Consider the following 24,720-nt stretch of genomic DNA (forward strand, 5'->3'; position numbering starts at 1 on the left):
AAGGATTTCAACGTTTGTTCATTTAGGAAAATTCACTTTTTAACCTATGGTTTTGCACATTGTAAGCTGTAAAGTTATCATATTTTTCTCAAAAAGGTACCATAAAACTTGTCCTCTTAAAAAACGAACGCCTGAAAAGTTTTCGTTCTAATACTTGAGACTTTATCTTTATGGTTTGAAATTATTAATGCAAAAAGCTTAAGATTTGTTGAAGTCTTTTTGAGTTTAAAACATTTTTTTTTTCGCCTATTTTTAACTTTGAAATTTTATTATTATTTCAAAAACTATTGGTTATAATATATTGATTTAAAAATTAAAATTAAATGTACAATTTTGCCTTTCGGAAATGGTATCATTTATTACTGTAAGTGTTGCCGTTGTTTTTTATTAATTTTTTTTTTTGAAAACTGCCCCTCCCACCTAAACGGGGGGAGATAGACCCCCCTCCCAAAGAAAAAAATGTTTGAATTGAACTCCTCTACAAAAACCTGTTATCAAATCCTTTCGTCCAAGTTATCCTACTACGTGCCAAAACAAACAACATTTTTGTTCCATACCTAAAAGTTCGAATTTCTGTATCTGTGTTGAAAGCCTATTTTAAACTGATTTTCATAAAAAAATACCTCGTTTGATTTGAAAATAAATATTATTTTAGAATATATTTTTAAAACAGCATGTTGTTGTAAATATATAGTACTTTAATTTGATGTGGAAGTTGGGTAAATGACGAAAAAAAATGGAATTTTTGAACTTTGACAGCTTATAAATTCTAGGTGGTTTAACCGAGTAACATGTTTTATATACATTGTTGAAAAGGTATATTTATCTCCTATTTGAAAATGAGTAAAAATTTGACGAAGCTAGATTTTTTTCAATGGGTGAAGGTAAAAAAAACCGTAATTTTATTGTTCTCATAGCCTCATATATGTTGTAGGTAACTTAACGCTGAAAAATCCTGATAATTACGTGATTTTCAAATCAGAAGGTTTAGTTATTCGCAAACGGCATCCTAAATGTTTCTCGTGAAGAATTTCTAATATCTAATGTTCTATTGGTATATCGCGTGTTAGCAAAGGTACAAAATTGGGCCTAGAATTCTACCTTATGGTACCACAGCCACTATTTCCTAAAGTCTTAATGATCATTTTCGCCGTGGAAACGTGGAAAACTCGGTTTCCTTGATATTTTTTAATTTGAAATTGAGACCTTCATGTCATACTTTGTAAAAAGCTTTAGGCACATCTAAAAAAAAACAGCTGAACTAATTTTCTTTTCTTCAAGAGTTTTCTCAATGACATCGTTGAATCTATACGCACTTGATCAATCACACAGAACTTTCTTCTGAAATCGAACTTGCGTTCAAAGGTTTTTCAACTTTTTCTTCTATTTATTGGCTGAAGACGATGAAAAATGTGTTTGTACGATTTTGTTTCTGTGACGTTTTGCCAGGTTTCAAAACCATTAAGGTCCATTTTCTTCACTCGGAGTTGAACATAACTTGAGAATTTTTAATATAAAAATTCTCAAGTTTTGTTCAACTCCGAGTGAAGAAAATGGACCTAAAACTTCTGCGACTTTCCATTTCACCAAGTAAAAATCTCACTTTGGGACCTCATGGAGAATGAGACGCTTAGTAAAATCAAATCTCAATGAGGTCTCAAAGACTTTAAAATAAGATGAGTTAAAAGGAGTTTATGCACTTTATTTTTTTTTTGCCAACTTCCAAAAAGAAGGAGGTATTCAATTCGTCACAATTTTTTTTTTTTAATTATTTTTTTCTGTGTTTGTTACCTCATAACTTTGGACTGAGTGAACCAATTTTGATAATTCTTTTTGTATTGGAAAGCTGGCATTTCAATTTCGTTCATTTCTGGGCATGATCCATCGAAGTCGGTTTTGTTTTTTGATAGAAATGATTATTTCAAAATTTTTTTCGCACGTCTAAGTGATGTGGATTTAAATACATTTTAAGGAATTCAAGCATTTCCTCGTCAAGATTAAGTTTTGATTCTATGATTCTGCAATGCAATAAAAATCGAAGATAGAGTCCCCTGTTTGTGTATACAGCTCTTGTCAGTTACGTCTTTTCAACATCATTGTCATATTATCGTCAAACGAATGAGTCCTTTTTAAGTTTTGCCAAGGACACAAATGGATAACAACAGTTGACAGAAGGACATATCAAATCTGCTTGTTATCGTCACTGAAGAAGATTGTAGAATTAATGAAGGAAAAGCCTTTTCTATCGAGTGGCCCAGGCTCATACAAAGACAGGCGATTTGAACTTACATGCAAGCATTCAAGTGCACATCCTTTCTACATTTCTCTCGAATCTCCAGAATCTGGCAGTGAGAGTGATTTCTTAAAAATGTCCCTAACGAAATTTTTCACTGTCGACAAAATCGAATTGAATATGAAATCATACATAAAAGGCTTTTTCTTTTGTATTGCTGTAATATCGCACAGTCACGCGATACGCGAATCTAAGAATTTCTATTCGATTTTTGTCGTATCCTGGAGCTATTTTTGACTTTAGCTTTTTTATTTCCTTGCTTAATTCCTCCCTGACTTAAATATGCAATTGGACCAGTTGAACTATTTTTTGTTTCTTATATGTTAAAAATAAATCTATCTTTAAGTTCGAAAATTTTGCTATTTCAATAAACCATCTGCTTATTAGTGATTATATTTTATATTCTGCTAGTTTCAACTTCTAGTTTCTACGTCATCATCGATGGTATAAAATCAATTTTATTTCGTGGTAGATTATTATCATTCTGATACAACTTCAAAATTGTATCCATATGTCACGTACTATATCTCACTAGATTAGATTTCACGCTTCTGATACTGACACTGTTATACTTTGTAATCGTGACCAATGCCATGACACCTGTTCATACCTGTTATTACTCAAACATTTCTCCTTAAACTTGTCATTTGATCAATCAACTCAGGTACTGAGTGTGCATTTTGTTTTTTTTATAAATAAGGCCAAATTGATATGACAGAGACATGACAAGATTAAAATCATTTCAATCTAACTACACAATCCACAGTCATAGAACAGAAATACAGAGCCAGAATCAGAGAGATAGAGAGAAATTAAGCTATTGAAGAATCCAGAAATATCAGTGGCAACTAGAATCAGAGTAGAAAAGAGCAACATGTATCAGATTCAATAAGCCACTGTCAGTTTATTAAATTACAAAAAAAAAAAAAAAAAAAAAAACACAGCAAAAATCTGAACTTCTTGCTGTGTTTTGCACTGCACCTCTGCATGTCAGAGTATATACAACAAAAAAAGTTTAATAAGTCGAATTTCTGGTTTATGATTTCTCCTTCCCCGAAAAGAGCATAAAACATTAAATTGACTTAAATTGACCTTAATTATTGTGAATCGAGAAATAAATAAAAAAAAAAAAACTCTTAAGACCAGGTTTTAACTAGTTTCCGCAGGCAGGTTCTTGGCAATTTAAATCATATACACAACATAGGTTCAACGTGCAACCTAAAGTGATTTAAAAGAGTATTTAGTTCAATCTTACTTACTTACTACCTACTTACAATATTCTTCGAGTAGAAGGATTTTTTTTTTAAAGATAAATTGACTTCAATTTTAAACCATAAGAACCTCTATTAGCCATAATAGGTGACATCAAAGTGATTTCTCATCATCATCATACTTCGAAGAAGAATCTTTTTAAGTTCATTAACAATGCGCAACGTTCAAGGCCAGGGGTTTTCTTGTGAATGTTGCAATAAAATTGCACGCAAAAATGTTGCGAGGTAACACTTTCTCTGGGCAATAAAACCGAAATTCCCACGAGGGAATTGAATTTAATTTTAGCTCACCAGACAAAAAAAAAAAAAACGAAAACGATGCCAATTTATTGATCGGCAAGGATGTACAATTGTACAATGTACCTACAAGTACATCCTAAAATTGGAATGGAATATATGTAAGTGTTGCATTTTTCCGTAGGTGTAAGATATAGTTGATCAAAAGTGCCGCAACTTGCAACCTTAAGGGAGCATGTTTGTGTATGAAGCTTACGCAAGTACAATGGTGACAGAACAGTAAAAGGGAGAATTTTTTAATTCAATAAATATTTAAAAAGTATGACAAGTACAAACAAAAAAGAAGTTTTAAGTTGGTCTCGCAAAATAAATTAGTTTGTCGTATAAGTGGATTGTTCTAAATACAGTTCCATTAAAGAGGTTGCACTTTGTACTCTAAGTCTACTCGAATACCGTTCGCAAATAGCTTGGCTATTAGGTTATTACTCAACTAACAATCAATTATTCGAATACATCTCGACGGCTTTTTGACTACTTTCGACCAGTGCGGGTCCGCTATTATTTCCAGAGGCGGCGCAAGACCAAAACAAGCCGTGTGCGAGGATAAATTTGCGGGGCCCCTAGAAAAATGATTTTGGAGTACCTATATATTTTGAAAATAGTATCAAATCTTCCGTTCATTTTCAAAATTGTTATAACAAACTTAAGACAATATATTCAGAGAACAAAATAGTTATTATCGGGATAACTATTAAAATAGTTTAAAAAATTGTTATTTTGACTATTTATATTCTCCAAATTAACTATTAAATAGCCATTTTTTACTATTAAAATATTTGTATGTGACTATTTAAATATTTCAATAATGACTATTTAATAGTCAATAATGACTATAAACATTTCTCAAAAAAAACTATTTAAAATAAATTTGGTATGAAATTTTGCAGAAATTATTAATCTAATAGTACACGAAAATAGTACCTATATAAAATCAACAGATAAAAAAAACCGGCCAAATAGTTTGCTTTGAGAATTCAATTTTTTTTTTCAATTTTTGTTTAATGAGGTAAGTACTGTATTATCTTCCAATAAATATGGCAAAATTGTCTTTTTTGAGCTCAATGCAAAGGGTACTTTTGCTACAAAGTTTTTGATGAAATAATGTCGTTTTCAAATCCAGACGTTTTAGAGTCAATCCGCGATTTAAAGTGAATTCTTTAAAATGCGTCTATTTTGTTTAGTGCATTTTTTCATTTTTTGCCCATTTGTGGTAAATTTTGAATAGTATAATTATATTTTTTTGTTTTCATATTTGGTAATTTTTAGTTTCCCGCTATAAATTCAGTTCTCCAGTTTTTTAACAGACACACCGAAATTATGACTTGCAACGGTTCCGCCGTTTTGCCCAATTTTTTACAAATTGTAGCCCTAACAAATCTGTCAGTTTTATACGTGCTTGAAGCACGTAAAATGCATTACCTTACCTTACCAACGTTGAAAAAGAACGTTTGTCAAAATACTTTTTTCCCTCAAAAATTAATACTTTTTATACAAAAAATGCAGCCTCGGAGCATAATACCAACTATATGACTGCCATTGGCCATCATGAGATTCACCATAATATACTTATTAAATAACCGTGAACTTCCTTATTTTATGTTTAACCGTAACAGATTATTCTCATCAGTTAGAAAAATGTTCATTTTGTCAAAATACTTTTTCCGACTATTGTTTTTGTTAAAATTTATCAGTAGAAATAAAGCCGGGATTTGTTTCTTTCTTTGAACTATTGTTTTTAAAATCACTTGTATTTCTATTATAAAAACGGTTGTGATTTCTTTCTTCGGCCTAACCGAAGCGATGGCTTACGTATAGAGACGACATTTATATCAAAATGTAATTTTAGGAATATTAAGGACTTATTGCTTCTTTTAATTGGTGATTCATTTTGGCTTTCGACTTGAAGAAGAAGACTCCGGAAAAATCAAGGGGCTTTCTCTGCCTTGCTAAATACAGGAAGATATGTAACTAACAAAGTTGTGGGACTATATTTTTCGTTTTCCGACCTATTGTTTGTGTTTATCTATGGTCTAGTTGGAAGTTTTTCAATTCAGTTATATTGACTAATGGTAATTGTTTCTGTTGATGTTTGCTTTCCTCTCTTAGATACATACTTATCAATAATTTAATATTAATTTTTAATAACTGATAAATACATAAATTACCTATTCACTTTTTTGTTTGAGAAAAATTTTTGATTTAAAACGGGAAAAGTGTGGCAAAATGTGTTCAAATACGGAAACAGCGAAAATTCCACTGAATAAAATGGTCCTTTTTAATCATTTTTTAGAAGATCAAAAAATTGGTGGCAGAAAACAGAAATGTTCTAAGCCCTTAACAAAGTGTTTAAAAGTGTGAAAAATCTGCTATATCTTATAAATTGCGAGCGTAAGCGAACAAAAATTTTTTTTTAGAGGAAATTAAGTTTACCTATTTCTAAGCTTTATACAAAAAATTATTTCGTACAATTTTAAGTAACTATACCTACAAAATTGAAAATTAGCCTTTTTTCTCACTGAGATTTTGTAGTAAGAAATGTATGCATTTCATTAAGTTTTAAATTAAATTGGGAATATTAAAAGCAAACATTTTAAATAATCCATGTTGTTTGGTAAACTAATTATGTGCTTCACTTGAGAAAAAAATTAAACAATAATCTTTAATTGTTTAATTTTCTTTTTCTAGCGAAAAAACAAATATTTTTCTTTTCTTCCTTTTGCAAAAAGTGGCCAATGTAGTTAAGACCATGCTTCGACTCATCTGAATGCAATTATGGAAATCGAGTGGAAACAAGTCAATTTAAATTATTTTTTGTTTGATCATATGAATAAAGAAAAGAGACATGTTTTTTTTTCGGATCTTATTATTTCCAAAGGCCGAGACATTTTCATTTGGCGCCCGCGGGGCCCCTCCAAGCGCGGGGCCGTGTGCGGGGGCACACTCCGCACACCCCTTCCGCCGCCTCTGATTATTTCCAATGGTACTATTTAAGTAGTACTCTATTACTGCTCAAATACATCTTAGCTAACGCAATTATACTGATATAAAATCAAACTTGCCTACTAAAACATCGGAACATCTTAACGAATACCTTTCTTGGTAATAGAAGGCATTTGTCACCTTATAGGAAAGCCAAGTTGTTTTAATGCGGGTTTAATATCTGATAATAATTTTCATGTACCTTATTTTTAGAGTACATATTTTTTTTATCTATTTATAAACATAGAAAATGACTGATGTAATAAAGAAGAGAAATTTCAAAATTTCAATGTTATTTTATGCAATGTACAAATATGAAAGAAGCATCAAAGAAAAAAAATCACAAAAAAAAAAAAAATCTTAGGGGTGTATTTTTCCAACAATAGATTTTTTTTCTTAGAATTTTTAGGGGAAAATTTTCTTTGGCGTACGTGCTAGTGCACACTAAAATTTTCTGATGCAATGTTAACAATTCATTGAACTATGCGACCTACATAAGATATACCTACCTCTTTTATACATATATTTATGTGTCATTTTGTGACCTAGAGGTTCAGCGAATTTTAATTTTACCACAGCAGGTAAAGGTAGGGTAGCAAAGCAAGAGTTGCATATGGTGTTTGGTGTTTAGTTTAGCAGACTATGATGAATATGAATACGTGCAAAATGTAAAGTAGGTAATAGTCGAAGAGAGCTGCTGGTATACATGTTTAAGAGTAAGTATACTATGGCGAATTTATTTGGAAATTATTGTTGGTATAAAGTTGTCTTTGGACTTTATGAATGAGCTTTAATTTTGGATTTTGGGGTCAATTTTTTTTTAAATTTTTTTTCATATTTACATATATGTCCTATGAAAGGTACCTTGGTGTTGGGTTCTAGGAAGTTACAACTTGCTTTAGTGTAAACAAAATTGCTTAATAATAAATTAAATTGTTTTTCTAAAATTTTGGGATACTTTAATGATTAATTTAAAAAAAAACTTATTTAAATTTTTATTTTAATTAAAAGTTAAACCAAATTGAGCTCATTCAATCACCAATCACCCCCAAAAAGAACCACAGAATCAAAAAGCAAAGAATTCCAAAAAATGTATGGGTACAAAATTAACCAGGGAAATATTATAAGCTGATAAACCATTGCGGATAGGTGGTGACTAAAAGATAGAAAATGTAAAAATTTGTATCCTTCGAATTTAAGCATTCTTCCAAACAGTCAATTTGTGTCAGAAAACAATTTCCTCCTCAAGAATATCGAACTGGGCTAGAAAACATAGAATTGAAATATGAACATGTCACTCAATTTGGTGTTTGGTGTGGTGCGTGATGATGCACACGTAAGGATCAAACTTCTGAACAGGGCTGCCAGAAATCATGTTTTACCATGATTTTCATGTTTTTTGAATTAAAATCATGTTTTAATGTTTTCGTGTACAAAATCATGTTTTTTTTTTAATTCAAGGAAAAACGTTTAAAGGCTTAACTACATACACCACTTTTTGAAAAAGTACAAAAGTGAAATTATTTTTTTTCTGGCTGGTGCAATTTTTTTGTGAAAAAGAGTATAGAAATTGTTTTTTAAACCAAAAAAATAAGCTTTCTGCATCATTTGTTTTAATTTTCCAGCCCGAAAAACTATACAAAAATGCGTTTGAAAATGTTCACTTTTGTACTTTTGCACTTTCAGAGCCAATGCAGTTCAGACTTAGAAATCATTTTGTAAGCCACAACTCCATACCTGAAGTCTGTCTATATGAAATTAACCTTAAAGGCATAACTACAACGAGCACTTTTAGCAAAAAGTGAACATTTTCAAATTCATTTTGTGAGAGTTTTCAGACCGAAAAATGAAAAACAATTATGCCGAAAACTTATTTTTTGGTTCCAAACACAATTTTGGTAGTTTTTTTTCAGAATCACTGCGCTAGAAAGAAACAATTTTTTTTTTACTTATGTAAATTTCCCACTTTTTACAAAAAGTGCTCGTTTTAGTTATGCCTTAATGAGTAAAAATTATGGACTTATTTATGTTTTATTCCTGCCTTCTTTGTGATTTATAAATAATAAATAAATATTCGAAATTATTTGTTTAGTTCCTCGCTCGTTTTGATGTGGTTGTACATTTTTTTGCCTCTTCTGTTTTTTTATAAATCATGTTTTTTGAACTCAAATAATGTTTTTTATCATGTTTTTTTAAATTTCGAAATGGCAGCTCTGCTTCTGAAATTGTTCTGTTTTCCAATAGATGCATCACACGAAACAAAAATCTAACTCAGTCTCAGAGTAGCTTTAATAAAGAATTAGTAGCCTAAACAAGAATTAGTTAGTTTTTAAATCATATACACAACAACTACATCTTTAGATGGAATTCAAAAATGCAAAAAGATATTTTTTTTTTCTTAAAAAACTGTAGGCACCTTTTTGTTTTGAATCAAAAATATATTTAGAATTCTAATTAACTGTCACGAACGAAACTTATTATGACAAATTTTGAACAGATTTGATATTATTTATTGCATGGCAAAATATAAAAAATTTTTGTTCATTTAAAACTTTCAATATAAATTGATTACACAGGCAGCTTCCCTGCAAATATGAAAAGCCATTAAAAAAAATTTTAATTATTTTTTTTTTTTTTTTTAATTTTGATAAAATTTTGTATAAAAACATTTGAAATGATTACACTGGTCAACAAGGTTTTTGCCACAAGAACCAAAATATACTTTTCTATATGTTTTTGATATGCTGAACTCGAATCTGAAGTCAGAGAATGTTTATTGGTCTCCGTTAGAAAATGTCGAAAAACGTCATTTTGGCTGTTTTCGAAATTATGTTTTTATGTGGGGTAATTCATTATGAAAAAAATTTTAACGATTCCTATAAGAACTGGTTTTAGTCTTCCAAAAAATGTTAAAATCTTTCCAATATCTCTTTTACTGCCCGAGTTATTTAAAATTTAAGGAGTGGTCTTTGACACAGTAATACACTGGCCAAACAAATTAAACTTTTTTTGCCACAAGAACCAAAATATACTTTTCTAAAGGTTTTTGGGTTGCTAAACTCGAATCCGCAATCAGAAAAATTTTATTGGCCTCCGTTCTTGAAATATTACCGTTAAAAAATGCAAAAAAAAGGTTTTTTTTATTACGGTTATATTTCAAGAACGGAAGCTAATAGAATTTTTCTGATTGCAGATTCAAGTTTAACGACCCAAAAACCTTTAAAAAAGTATGTTTTGGTTCTTGTGGCAAAAATTTTATGACCAGGGACCTAAACTTTAGATTAAATTTAGTTTCTCTTTGGCTTACCAACTGAAACTTAAGATATCTCGAGAGATAAAAGAGATATCGGGAAAATTTAAACAGTTTCTGAAAGAAGAATATCTGTTCTTATAATCACCGGCACAAATTTGTTTATAATGAATTATCCCACATAATTCTCTGGGGCTAGAAAACAGCCAAAATTACGTTTTTAGCATTTTATAACTCGAAAACGGAGGCCAATCAAATTTTTTTGACTTCAGATTCGAGTTTAGCATATCAAAAACCCATAGAAAAGTATATATATCTTGGTTCTTGTGGCAAAAAAAAGTTCAATTTTGTTGACATATATTCATTTGACAGATTGTATGGCCAATTTTACCTTTATACAGAAATTGCATTTTTGTTTATTGCACTATTTTATTTCAAACACTTTATATATGTATAATTGGCAATCGACAAAATTCACTCAATTTCTATTTCAACTAAAAAAAAACACTAAAAAAATCTAAAAAAAAATATTAAATCATACGATTCACGTAATGACTATCGTATATCAATGTCTAATTAAAAAATTGTCGAAAAAGAAATTCAATGTTAAGAACTAAAATTTCCAAATATTCTCAAAAAATTGAAAAATTTTGTCAAAAAAAAAAAATAAAAAAGTTTCTTTAGTTTTAACCTAATTTTTTAATTAACCTTTATTCTTCAAATCCCTCTATTTGTTAAACAGATTGAAAATTGTGATAGTCATTTAGCAAACTTACTATTTCTGCTTTTATGGGTAATAACTAAGGTTACATAATTTAGTAGATTGTGACTGTCATTTCTAATAAGCAGCAATGATAGAGAGAACTTTCTAGAATATCTATATATTAATCGTACTATACTCTATCTTAATTACCTTATAAATCTTCAAAAAATCATAATGAAATAAGTTTAAAAAATCCAACAACATCCTTGTAGATAAACTTTTTTTCTTTTTAATTTTTTGTTTTTTTTTTTTTGTTTCACGATCAGGTACTTTACTATAATAAATATCGATCGATTTATCAAACCAAACGTTTTCGGCTTAACAAAAGCATTTTCTTTCATATAAAATTGAATCAAAGTCGATAAGAGAGAGAGAAGTCTAATCGAAAAGCCGATCGCTGACTAATAGGCACTTAGGATCTCACACACGATCGGCAAGCACACATTCACTAGCTATTAATTCTGAATTTTTTTTTTTTTTGCTTTTTATCTTTCATTAAAAGTGTATCGTTAGTTCTCGATGGGAGGTATAAAATGCCTACTCCTTTTTTTTGTATTTTAATTCAAATAGCTTTAACCTGCCGCTGATCGTATTGATCGATCGGATCGTGCCTAAGTTTTTCCCCGCTTATAATTTGAATGAAAAAAAACAACTTTTAGATCTAACGTCACTAAAAATTGTTTTAATCTCTGTCCTACGATCTCAAATTAGACAAGATCACTTAAGTATAATAATTATCCCATTTTAAAAAGATCAGAGCTATATAGTCCAGTCAAGTTATACTTTTGCTGAGAAATAATTCGCAACTGCAATTCGTACCTAAAATATGAAAGTACACTAGTACAGGAACTAAACCCCTCATTTTCCGAACAAATGTCTGGACGACTTTGGCCGCCATTTTGTTTTGAACAGTTTTGCGACTATCGCTTGTAGTTCGGCTAGTTTTGGTGTTAGAGAAAAATGTTATGAGACAAACTTGTAGTAAATTTTATTTCCCACAAAATATATTTTATAACTTTTTACTCTAAAACCCACCATTTAGGAATTATAATGATTTTCGTAAAATGCTATGCTCACTTTTTTTTTATATGCACCATAACTTTTTATTTTAAACTTTTATCAAAAAATTGTTGTTATAAAAATTGAAGAACTATTAATTAACTATGTTTTTCTCATATAAGGTTTTTTTCTCCGACGTACCGTTCCCTCACTAGAACGAAAAATCAATAAAAAAAATTAGAAAAAACAGGGTGAGGGGAGAGCACGATAACTATGGCGCTGAGATTTGATAACTGTATTTTGTAGAAGGGTTCAATACAAGTATTTTTCACTTTGGGAGGGGGGGTCTATCTAACCCTGTTTAGGCGGGAGGGGAAATTTTCTAAAAAACAACCTAATATTTAAAAAAAATATTAAAAAACAACGGCAACACTAAGAGTTATGAAGGATATTTTTTTCAAAAGCCACAATTAAACGCTTTATTTTAATTTTTAAATAGTGTTTTTAAAATTAATAGTTTTTGAAATAATCGATCTCAAAGTTAAAATTAGCGAAACAAATTAAAAAAAAAAAACACATTCAATACTATTTTTGTCATGACCATTAATTTCAATACAAATTAACTATTACAATAAAACTACCTTCGCTGATTTTCTAAGCCTTCTTGTTTTTGAGAAAATTGAAAAATGAAACAAAAAAAAAAACAGATTAACAATTTTTTATTTTGTTTTGCTGTTTTGATAACTTTGGTACTAACAATATCATAAACAAAAAAGATCTTATGTATTTATTACAAATAGAGTTAGTTGAGAGCTTTATGCGTTAAAAAAAAAAAACATTTTACGCTCACCACAGAGATGCTGAGAACTCGCAAAGCAGGGCAGGCAAGGTACTTTTAAGTTAAAAAACTGTTGACATTGGCGCCTACCTGACGACTTTTCGTACCCTAAGTGGAGCAGAAAATTGCCAACTTTTTTGTTGATGGCCAAAGTTATCAAAATAGCAAAAAAAAAAAAAATAAGTGAACATCTGATAAAAAAGTATTTTTTTTTTAATTTTCTCAAAAACTAGAAGTCATGAAATATACGGTTTTCAGTGTTTGACAGAAAATCAGCCAAGGTAGTTTTATTGTACCTAATAGTAAATTTTGTATTGAAATTAATGGTCATGACAAAAATAGTATTGAATGTGTTTTTTTTTTTAATTTGTTTCGCTAATTTTAACTTTGAGATCGATTATTTCAAAAACTATTAATTTAACACTATTTAAAAATTAAAATAAAGCGTTTAATTGTGGCTTTTGAAAAAAAATATCCTTCATAACTCTTAGTGTTGCCGTTGTTTTTTAATATTTTTTTTAAATATTAGGTTGTTTTTTAGAAAATTTCCCCTCCCGCCTAAACAGGGTTAGATAGACCCCCCCTCCCAAAGTGAAAAATACTTGTATTGAACCCTTCTACAAAATACAGTTATCAAATCTCAGCGCCATAGTTATCGTGCTCTCCCCTCACCCTGTTTTTTCTAATTCTTTTTATTGATTTTTCGTTCTAGTGAGGGAACGGTACGTCGGAGAAAAAAACCTTATATGAGAAAAACATAGTTAATTAATAGTTCTTCAATTTTTATAACAACAATTTTTTGATAAAAGTTTAAAATAAAAAGTTATGGTGCATATAAAAAAAAAGTGAGCATAGCATTTTACGAAAATCATTATAATTCCTAAATGGTGGGTTTTAGAGTAAAAAGTTATAAAATATATTTTGTGGGAAATAAAATTTACTACAAGTTTGTCTCATAACATTTTTCTCTAACACCAAAACTAGCCGAACTACAAGCGATAGTCGCAAAACTGTTCAAAACAAAATGGCGGCCAAAGTCGTCCAGACATTTGTTCGGAAAATGAGGGGTTTAGTTCCTGTACTAGTGTACTTTCATATTTTAGGTACGAATTGCAGTTGCGAATTATTTCTCAGACCTCCATACAACCAAATATAATTTGACTGGACTAATAAGCTATTGAATAGAGAAGAGAGAAGAGGATCGATTGAGAAATAATTACTAATACTTTTTTTTATTTTTTTTTTGTGTGGTTTACATGGAAAGAGGCTACTTTAAAGATGACAACGACAAAGATCAGCGCTGCGATCGACGATGACACGTTCACCATCAGTTACTCTTTTATAATCCCAACAACTATCGAGCACATTTTCATTTGTCACGCTCATTTGTTACATTTTTATCCATACAAAATATGGCACCAATAAGTTACTTCTGATGAAGATCGTTTTTAGAGTCTCTTTTTGTTGCGTTTACTTTTGCTTATGGTTGGTTGTATCGGATCGGTGTTCTGTTCGGTTCGAATACATTTGTTGGACTGTAAAGTTGAGGAATTTTTGGTTGCTTCTGGCTTCGTCTGGGTTTTTTTTTTCTTTTTTTTTTTTTGCTTTCTGCCTCTGGCTTCAATTTCCTCGCTTTTTGCTTCTCTCACTCAATAATACTCACATAATACAACGACGAACTAAACTACCTACCTACAACGCACGCTCGCTCGCTCGCTCACAATTGACAATCCCAATCCAACTCAGCAGCGCTCGAGATCGCATATAAATTGATCGACCGGTGGGAATTTACAATCAGTTCTGTTACAGTTTTTGGCTGTTAAACATAACTTTTTTTTATTGAGAATAAAAAAAATATATAAGAGATTGATCTTGTTCATCTACACCATTTCTCCATTTATTATAGTGACAAACGTGTGTCTTTTCTGTCTCGTGACGATCTTGCAATCTTAAAAATTTTTGATGACTCAAAACGTGTGATCTTATCTCAAACAAATTGAAGATAATAAGTTCAAAAATATCAGTGAAATATCCTTTTTTCGATCGTTTTTTGAAAGATCGGTGATATAAAAAAAGAGAGGAAAAATAAAAACCTTGAAAAAAGTATTACAGAGAAAAAAAAAAAGTGCAGTATTTAACAAAATATATATAAAATTTATATATTTTGTATCTAAAATAAAAATTTTGAAAAAAAAAACTCAAAAACCTACAAAAAAAAATCCAAACTTGTCTCAAAAACAGCGAATGTGCAATTTGTTTTTACAATCTTTCCGTTCGAGCTTTGACGAAATAAGATTTTTTCGTAAAATTTTTAATAAAATTTAAGCAAAATTCCACCCATACGAGGAGAATTTCTCTTTGTTTCCACAACGGAAGCATTTAAAGGACCTATGTCAATACTAAGTGATTTAGTCCTAAATTTTAATCGTAACGATATATACGCAAGGACAAAAAACAATTTACTAGCGAATTGTAATTCGTTTATAACATAACAGTTAATTTTATTTTTAATCAATTAAAACGATTAAAATTAGAAAGAAAAATAAATTAATTAATTCGTGTTTGAATTAAAAAAAATTAATTAAAAAATTAAAAAAATTAAATACAAACAAAATTTGTTAAGAAAAAATTCTATAAATTTTATTCAAAAAAGAAATAAATCAACATTCGACGATTTTATAAACTGCAGAGAGCAAAGAGAAAAATGATACTGGTAAGTTTTTTTTTTGTCAGTTTAGTTGACATAATAATTCATTTCTTCTATGATCTTCATACTTCTTCATACAAGACAAATATAATGTAACAGGTGACGACAAGTGACGTTTGAATAGAATTATTGTTGTAGAATTATTACATATGTTTTTTTTTTTTATAAATTGTGCATTGAACTGGAAAAAAGAAGAAAAATCTGACGCAATGATTTAGTATAATTTGATGAGACTTTTTCAGTGTGTTTTATTTTTTTTTAAATTTTAAATAGCTCTCTTGTCTAGAGGTGCTTATTGAGCAATATCTGTGGGAATCTCATGTACTTTATTGCGAGGGAGGTTTTTTTTTGATGTATTGTGTGTGGCATAATCATAGTGACATTTATGTGTACGGTGAATAAGAATTTTTACCGGCGGAATTTTTATTACTTAATCGATTTATTAGATAGTAGTAGGGTTGCCATTTGTCCTTGAAATTGGAATTTTTGAAGTATTTTTATTCGTCCTTGGAGATTTTATTTTTTTTTTTATTTTAGAAAAACAAAAATTTTTTTTAACCCAATTTTTGAAATTGAGTTTTGATTTATTTCAAAAAATGTTTAACTTAAAAATAGGGTGTTTTTATACCTAGCAATGTTTAATAGTGCATGTTTCGGTTTTCGAAAAATTTCTATCAATTTTTGAACTTCTTCGAAACCTTTATGACTTATGAAAAATTTTAACTAAATAATCCATGAAATTGACTTTGTTTTTATCTCTCTAGCCTTAAAAATTCGAAAGATTAATTGAAAAAAAAATAAGAAAAGCATACCAAACATTTTTTACTCGATATTTTCTTCAGTAAAATCGTTAAACACTAAAAAATTCTGAATTTTACTTTTCGAAATTTGTTTTATTTTTGCAAAATTTTTCATAATCGATGCATTCAATAATGAATATTTTAACAAATATGTACGTTGTACGCTAAGTTTAAACAATTAAACTGAAAATAATGAAAGCTACAAATAGAATAAAAAAAAAAAAAGATTAGAACGAAAGAATTTTTTCATTGAAATACTTTAAAATCAAATAATTTATCTACAAAATTAAAGCTTAATGGAGAAATTTTCCTTTCTTGAAAATATTAAGTTCCCTCAATTTTGGGAACCAAGAAATTAATCATTAATTTCCATCGAATTCCACTTAAAAAAAAATTCGAACATCTTCTTTTTCAAAAATGTTTCGATCGAGATTCAAAAAGTCCAAAAAAATCAAATGCGGTTCATCCATAAATGCTCTTTCAGTTCCAATAAATGTCGAAGAAAATCCATTTTCCCTTTCAACTTCTGTATCATTAAATTGCTTCGTTCTAAATAAAACACAAGTCCAACAATGAGAGGTCTTAAAGACAGACTTAGGTCTTAGATAACTTAGTTTTAATAAGACCTTCGCATTGATGAAGTTAAAACAAGAAAATTCAATAATATCACTTTACCACTTTTTATATTTTTCCACTATTTTCTAAGACCTTAAAGATATTTAAGATTTTATTTTAAGTGTGTTCAGATTGATAGCTTTTTGTTTTAGTTCAATAAGTAATAACTTAAACAAAAATTTTCTTGGTTGGAAAAATGACACTTCTAATATTTTAAGACTATTATCAAAAAAGAACTTTGCTTAAAAATTTTTATTTACAAGTCCTATAAAAGATCTGCATTTTAAGTCATTAAATAAACTCAAAAACTAGAGTTTTGAAAATGACATCAGTGTTATTTATTTAAAATAAAATCCCAAAAATTAATCTAGTCCAAATTTTGATATAAAATTAAGTCCAAATCTCATTTCTTTACCCAAAAATTTTAGAAAAAAAAAAAAATACAAATTCAAAGTCCACGATCGGAAATTTCAAAGTACTAAAACTTATGGCAGTCAAAATTCTAAATTTGAAATTGAAATGATTTATGATTCATGAATCACTTTGAAAAAAAAGAAGACACAAGAAAAAAAAATCCATCAGTGTCATCAAAATTTGAATTCGAAATTAAGCTTGACGTAGGCATGTCTTACAAAACCTACCTACATAAAAAAAAAAAACATGTGGGGGCTTTACATTATGTCACGTAATTTTGAGTTTTTTTTTTTTTTTTTTTTTAAATTTCTATACATCCTGTGACGAGGAAACTTTCTTGTGACATCATATCCGTGAAATCACTTATAAAAAGAATATAAAAAAAAAACTTTTTGTCTCTGTTTGATTCTCTCTCTCTTTTTTACTCATTTAATTCTTATCTAACCAGAAAAAATCGTACTCTTTCAGCGCCATTTTGAATTTTTTTTTTTTTTGACTTGGCTTTGGGGAGCCCTGTTGCTGTCTGTTTGTTAACCATATCTTTATAAGCAGGGTTAATTTAGATCAGTCATTGATCAGTTGGCCAATGAATAACATCTCACATCTAATTCAATAGAGTTGAAATTTTTGTTTAAGTTTTCAAGACTTCTTCTTCTTAAATATAGAATTTTTTTTGTATTGTATTTTATTTATAATATTTACATTTATATTAAAAATATTACATTCGTAACGTGAATAAGAAATTTAAAAAAAAAGGTTGGTTTTTTCTTGAAAATACTTTTGACACTTCCAAAGTGACAGTTTTGTTCGGAAATCAAATTCGAAATTGAATGTTTCAATAATTGTGAATGTGAAAATGTGTTTTTTTTTGCAACTTCAATTTGAATCAAAAACGTTTGAAATTGTTTAATTTTAAATCAACTTAAGTTTGAATTTAAAAATTGAATTTCGAATTTTAACAAAAGTTTCGAAGAAGTGCTATGGCTTACAAATTGAGTTTCAATTTTTCGAATACACTATTGAATAGAACTCTCTATAATGTCAAGTAAACATAAGTGCCTTAATTTGTTAAAGATTTTCGAACATGAAGGCGCTTGTCGGTTTTCTTTGACATTTAGTGTTCGAAAATTTATTTAAAAAAAAAAAAATAAAACCACGTGTGATACTGAAAATTTATGCGAAACAATCACTATTTCATTTGTTTCAAGAAGCAATTGTATTACCTACAATCGCAGAGAATATTTGTAAAAATTCAAATTCGAAAAATCGAACTTAATCTTCGAATTTAAAGCATTTTCGATTAAATGAGTGATAAATTCAACATTTTGAATTTTTTGGTTTTAAAGTGAATTTAAATACTTCGAAATGTCATACAAAATTGGACAATATTCGAAAAGTATGTGTCATTCATATTTGACATCTGGATCTTTTCAAAAACTAGTGCAGTACAAAAAATTCTAACAATTTTGATAATGAAAATCTTTCTCTTCTTCACAACTGAAATTATTTTTCATACAATGTAGCAAATTCAATCTGTCAAATTTGACATTTGCCCTCAATGAATCATTATTTTGACAATTAATATACAAAATGACATAATCAAAAACCACCACACCTGCAAAATTAGCTATAAAATGTATATAAAAATCCAAAATAAATATATAAACTTATAGCCTAAAACACTCTGAAACAGTGATAATGCCAATCTTGCTCTAATTTTAGAGGTCGTTTAATAAAATATAAAATACACCGTTTATAAATACGAAAAGATAACATTTCCGAATGTACGTAAATGCTTACAAAAGAAATATAAATTCTCTCTCTGGAAACAATCTCACAATGATCTTTGACTTTCTTGATAACTTTTATACTATCTATCTTTTTCTTTCCCTCCCGTTTATGAAGCTTCTCTTCAAATGTCATCAGCTAATGTCTTTTAAAACATTATTTATTGAGCATTATTGCAACATTATTTGTGATAAGCCCAAGTTCTGAACAAAAGACACGCCTTCTATTTCTTTGTTGGCCTCCGATTGTCCGAACAACGCAACGCAACGATCCGATCCGTTATAGAAACTTGACAATTGACGTCACTTAAAATGTCACTCAAAAGTACAATAGTGCGTTATCGATGTTTCATACATTATGTTATCGTTCGCATCGTTAATTAATCAACTGAGTGTTAAACACTTGGTTCGTTGACCCATATAATTCACAGTTTCTTTATTTTTTATGACCATTTTTTATGATATCATAAAAAAAATAATGTTGTAATTAAAATTTTATACTAGATTTTAATTTCTATTCTTTTTTTGTTCTTATTTATTTTTAGAAAATGAATAAACCCGTGTTAATAATAGCGCTGCTAATTTTAGGGGCTATTGATGCCCAAAGCCGAGCCATCGATGACCTAGACAATAATTCAATTGAAGATGAAAGGCCAAGGCCACGCAATCCGGCACCGGATGGCTTCCGCAAAGTCAGCATGCCACCACCGCAAATTCTCCAAAAGCTAGGACAACCAGTTGAGATTGTGTGCGAAGTTGGTGGTACACCGGCTCCAACGATACAATGGATTGCCGGACACGATTCATTGCCCGAAGTTGATAGTTATGAGTTGAATTCATTGAGTGAATCTAGTCCCAGTGAAATTGTTAATGTACGATCGGTATATGTCATCGATCATATTCTAAGCGAACCGAAAGTCTTTACTTGTGTTGGACGATCAGGATCGAAGATAGTTTATGGATCAACTACTGTCTATCCACCAACGGAGTCTAAGGAGTTGGTACACTTTGGGAATAAGGCTTTGGCTAGGCCAAGGAAGCCAATTATCACTTTCAATCATGTGACGCATATTGATTTCATTGGAACGAATATTGTTTTGCCATGCAAGGCCTATGGAAGGCCACATGCTGAGGTCTTCTGGATGGGAAAGGAAGGTCTGATTACGGAGCAGAGTAATCGATTCAAGGTAGGATTACCAACATACTTTTTTTTATTATTCAACGATGACTAATTCTCTTTTTTTTTTCTTTAAAGATTCTTGAATCTGGAGAATTATTGATATCTAACCTCAAGTGGGAAGATATGGGAACGTACAAGTGTGTAGCTCGAAATTCAGTGGGCAAAACTGTAGCGGAAACGTTCGTTTATCCATTACTTGTAAGTATAAACATTTTTTCTTTTTAATTCACTTTTTCTCTTAATATCAATTTTCCTCTTAAAATTTAAATTGTTCTCTTTAAAATTAACTTGTTCTGTTAAAAATTAACTTTTTCTCTTAAAAAATAACTTTTTCTCCTAAAAAAGAACTTTTCTCTTGAACTCAACTTTTTTGTTCCTTTTTTTCTCTTCAAAATCTATAACATATTTTTTCTCTTTTACTTACAGAGGGATTAAGAACAAAAAACCTAAATTCTAAGCAACAATGAGAGCTATATTATAAAAAAAAAAAAACGCCATCTTTAAGAAAAAAAAGCCAGTTCTACTTAAAACCCTTAAAAAAATCTTTAAAAAATATAATTTTTTTTTGCGGAACTTATGCTGACTAACTTTTATTGAAGAGAGCGACTTTTTGTTTTAAGAGCACAACAACAACAACTATCCCAACAATTACCTACTACAACAACAACCAACTACTACTACATTATTACTATTTTATATTTATGTAAAATCCCAAAATTTTGTGAGTGTCTTAGTTTTAAGTTAAAATATTTTTTTTTTATAATTTAATTTAACTAGAAGAATCTCTAGAAAAAATAGTATTTTTTTTGTTTGTTTAAAAATAATTCAAAAAAACATTTTCAGCATTTAAGTTCTGATTTTTCGTCAAAAAAAAAAAAAAAAAATAACTTTATTGTTGTTTGTAATTATTTGTGTATGTGTGTACATAATTTTCTGTTTAAACAAAATCAGTTAACTTAATTCATTCAAAACAATGGCCAAGATCTACTTAATAGTTTTTAACAAAATACACACATTGAATGCATTTGTTATTGTTTTTTTATTTTTATAATTATTATTTTAATTTATTAAATTTTTTATTTGTTCTCGAATACTTTCCAATTTTTCATCAAAACAAAAAAATAGCACCAGATTCATTTCATTCACACATAATTATTAGCATACAAAAAAAAAAGCACAAATAATATGTTTCCTAAGTTATTTTATTTTATTTAGTTTAAGTTAAAAAAAATAGTTTTATTTTTTTCATAATTCCTTTTTTTATTTAAATGTTTTATTTTTTTATGAACTGATTATTTTTAGTGAGGATGAAAATATATGATAAAAAATAAAAAAAAAAACAAAAAAAAATATAAAAATAGAAAAACAAACTAAAAAAAAAAAATAAAAAAATACGTGTTAATAAAAATTGAAATACAAAAAATAAATGAATGCTTGTTTTTACTTATATAAAAAACTTTGCAGATTTTTTTAAAGATGGGTATACCAAATTTTTTAGAGAGACCGGCTCATGGTGGAAAATAGTTTTGAAGGTGGTAATCTACTTTCGAATCTAAGAAAAAAAAAAAAAATTTGATTGCTGTTAACTTTGCAAAAAAACCTCCAAGGACGTTTATGTTTGCATTTATTAATAGAGCTTAAAGAGACCTTTTATTTGAAATCTAACTTGATAAATTTGGAGAAAAATTTTTCAAAATGCATTTTTTTCGGTATTTTTTTCGGATTTTTTTTTCGAAAATTTTTACAAAAAATAAAATTTTAATTTTTTTACCTAAATACATAGTCCTGTTCACTATAAACTAATATCTTCAAACCAAAAGTTTTTTGGAGACTTCGGTCCAATGATATCAGCTATCAAAAATTCGAAAAAAAAAATGTTTTACAAAAATGGATTTTTTTTACCCTTTTCGACTTTTGAAATTCTAGGGTCATAACGACTCAAGAAATTCATGGAGTTTTTCGTTGAAAGCGACACGTTTGGCAAATTAGGTGTTTTTTTTTTTTGAAAACCTGAATGTAATCGAAGTAAGTAAGAAAGTCCTTAGAAAGGTTGCTAGTATAGTATTTTTTTTGCGTCTGATTTTATATTTTTATTTTATGCTTACTTAGAAGTCACTGTGCAGCATTTTATAAGTAATAAGTACTCGAGTGACCTCCTTTCTATAATATTCATTAAGCTTTGCAAGCTACAAGCAGCGTTGCCAACCCATTCACTCAAAATTATGCCTCACTTGAAAAAAAATTATGCCTTTTCAAATAAATTATGCCTCAATTTAGATTTCTTAGAAATTTTCTTAGAATTTAGAAATAAGTGACAAGTTTTTTTTTTCACCAATAAGAAATAATAGCATATTTGCAAGCGTCTTAGACCTTTTTATAGCAACAAAATCGTTTTTGCATATTCTTTTCTAGTAAAATTGATAAGTGTGCACAAAATTCTTCGAAAAATTAAACACTACCAAGAGTTAAATGGTAAAAACGAATTCTGTAAATAAAATTTCGAACAACTTGAATTTAAAATATATGTAATATATTAATTTTAAGTTTTTTTTTTATCAAAATATTCAAAAAATTATAAGAAATTTTTAAAACATAAATCAAGAGTGGAATGAAAAAATTATGAATTTTTGTCAAAAAATAAGCCTCAATGCCTAAGCTAATTAAATTATTCCTAAAAGACATAATTATGCCTCAGTTGGCATAGCTGGCTACAAGTCAGGTAAATTTTAATAACCGAAGGTTTTTTTAGGTAACAAATGCAAGTTCTATAAGAACTTTTCAGAAACGAACTTTTATCTCAAAGCAAAAAACCGAATAGAAAGTTAATTTTATGCATCAGAAAATTTATTTTAATATTGTCTTTATTGAAGAAACTGAAGTTTAAAAAATGTCACTAACTTCTATGTTTGAAGATTCGGATTCAGAAAAAAAAAAAATCGATCTAGAGATAACAATTAGGCACGATATTACGATGTTAGAGAATGCGAAAAAGTGTGTCTGTATCTACATATCTTGAACTAGAACCTAAACTACTGAAGCAATTGTCTTTAAATTGGTAGTTTTGAGCATTTTGAGATGTCCTAGAAGCAAAATTAAAAGTTGACTATTCTCAAAAACGGCTCTCAAGATTTTGATCAAAATTTTTGTGTGTTATATGGCAAAGAATGTTATATGATATTATTATTATGTTATATAATAACGTTTGATCGATGTCAACGAAAATGTTTATGCAAAAGAATTTAGGTTAGCAATCCTTAATTGAAAAATAAGTAAAATTTTCGAAAAACTTATTTTTAAATTAAAAAAAAAAATTAAAAAATATAAATATTTTTTGAAAAATCAATTTTTTGTTCAATTTTTCGGAAAAAAGGGTTTAACGATTTTCAATTATTTTTCCAAAAATTCCTTCTAATATAAGAAATCAAATGACATTCTTCATTTTGTATTCAAAGTCATTTCAAATGATGTTTTATCTTCTGTCGTAGGCACACAGATACGAATTTGGCAGGACAAAAATTTTAAAATTAACGATTTTTGAAAAAAGCGTTCGCAAAACAGTCTCTTTATAATGGTGACCATATATTTTTTTTAAGGAATTGTGAATACAATATTCGAATTCTTCAGAAAATTTTGTATCGATTTCATATGCGTATTCGCTATAAAATTTTGGGACCACAAAAAGTTATAACGACATAAAAAAGTAAAAACAAAATTCACACCCATGTGTACCAAATTTACTTTTTCTTACTTAGTATTCTCAACTCGTTATACGAACAGAATTGTGAGTTCCAGTATAAGAAACATTGATTTAAGTTAAGATACAAATGTGTATAATATTTTTGTATTAAAATTTTGTAAATGTATCAGTTTGCAATATCAAATGAATCTACAACTTAGAATCGGGATTTTATATATTCTTAAATCGTGATAGTTGTTCATGATGTACTATGGGTGGTTCTTCATTATCCAAAAGTTGCATAATCCCACGATTGCCACAATTTATGTTTGCCCTTTTTTGAGAAGTGTTTGCAATTGCAAATCAAAACTTGTAAATATTCTTGCCGTGTAAACGCTTGGAGATAAAAAATTGTTGTCTAAGCCCAATTTTTATGATCCACTGTGAAAAAGAAAATCACGGACATTAAAGAAACAATAAAACAAACAACGCAACGCATAGAATTCTAAACCGCATTCAGCATAGAATGGATAATGTAACCAAGCACTAAATGGTCCATATCTACAATCGCTGAAAAAAAAACTTTGAGAAAAAAATACTTACAATTTCGTTCGTAATGTTTTTATAGGCAGGCAGAACTTAATTAGAAATTATCCAGTTAGATTATTTCATCGGAAGTAAATGGAAGCAGTTTATCCTATTTCAAATAATATAAGTGAAAAACTATCATTTGATAAATTTGATCGGTTCCTTGATCCTGAACTGTTTTCCTGATCCGGCCCCTAAGAAAGACCACCTTGAAACAGTAATTACGTACTTGCAAAAATTTTAAATTCTAGACGCAATAATTG

General features: G+C 28.8%; 1 protein-coding gene across 2 annotated transcripts in view; it reads left to right on the forward strand.

Annotated features, from left to right (window-relative positions):
* LOC129909133 (neural/ectodermal development factor IMP-L2) overlaps window positions 1-21,080 on the forward strand; it is a 75,470-nt gene extending 54,390 nt beyond the window's left edge. Inside the window, exons 1-4 of one of the 2 annotated variants that reach the window (XM_055986105.1) lie at window positions 14,474-15,403; window positions 19,559-20,200; window positions 20,269-20,391; window positions 20,620-21,080. In XM_055986105.1, the coding sequence (XP_055842080.1) occupies window positions 15,395-15,403; window positions 19,559-20,200; window positions 20,269-20,391; window positions 20,620-20,628 (783 nt within the window). In that variant the 5' untranslated portion in view covers window positions 14,474-15,394 and the 3' untranslated portion in view covers window positions 20,629-21,080. Of the gene's footprint in view, window positions 1-14,473; window positions 15,404-19,558; window positions 20,201-20,268; window positions 20,392-20,619 lie in introns of those variants that run through there. The other variant, XM_055986106.1, reaches the window with a different exon arrangement.
* Window positions 21,081-24,720: the final 3,640 nt, after the last annotated feature.

Source organism: Episyrphus balteatus, chromosome 2, assembly GCF_945859705.1.
Source record: "Episyrphus balteatus chromosome 2, idEpiBalt1.1, whole genome shotgun sequence".
In the NCBI taxonomy this organism is placed as follows: domain Eukaryota; kingdom Metazoa; phylum Arthropoda; class Insecta; order Diptera; family Syrphidae; genus Episyrphus; species Episyrphus balteatus.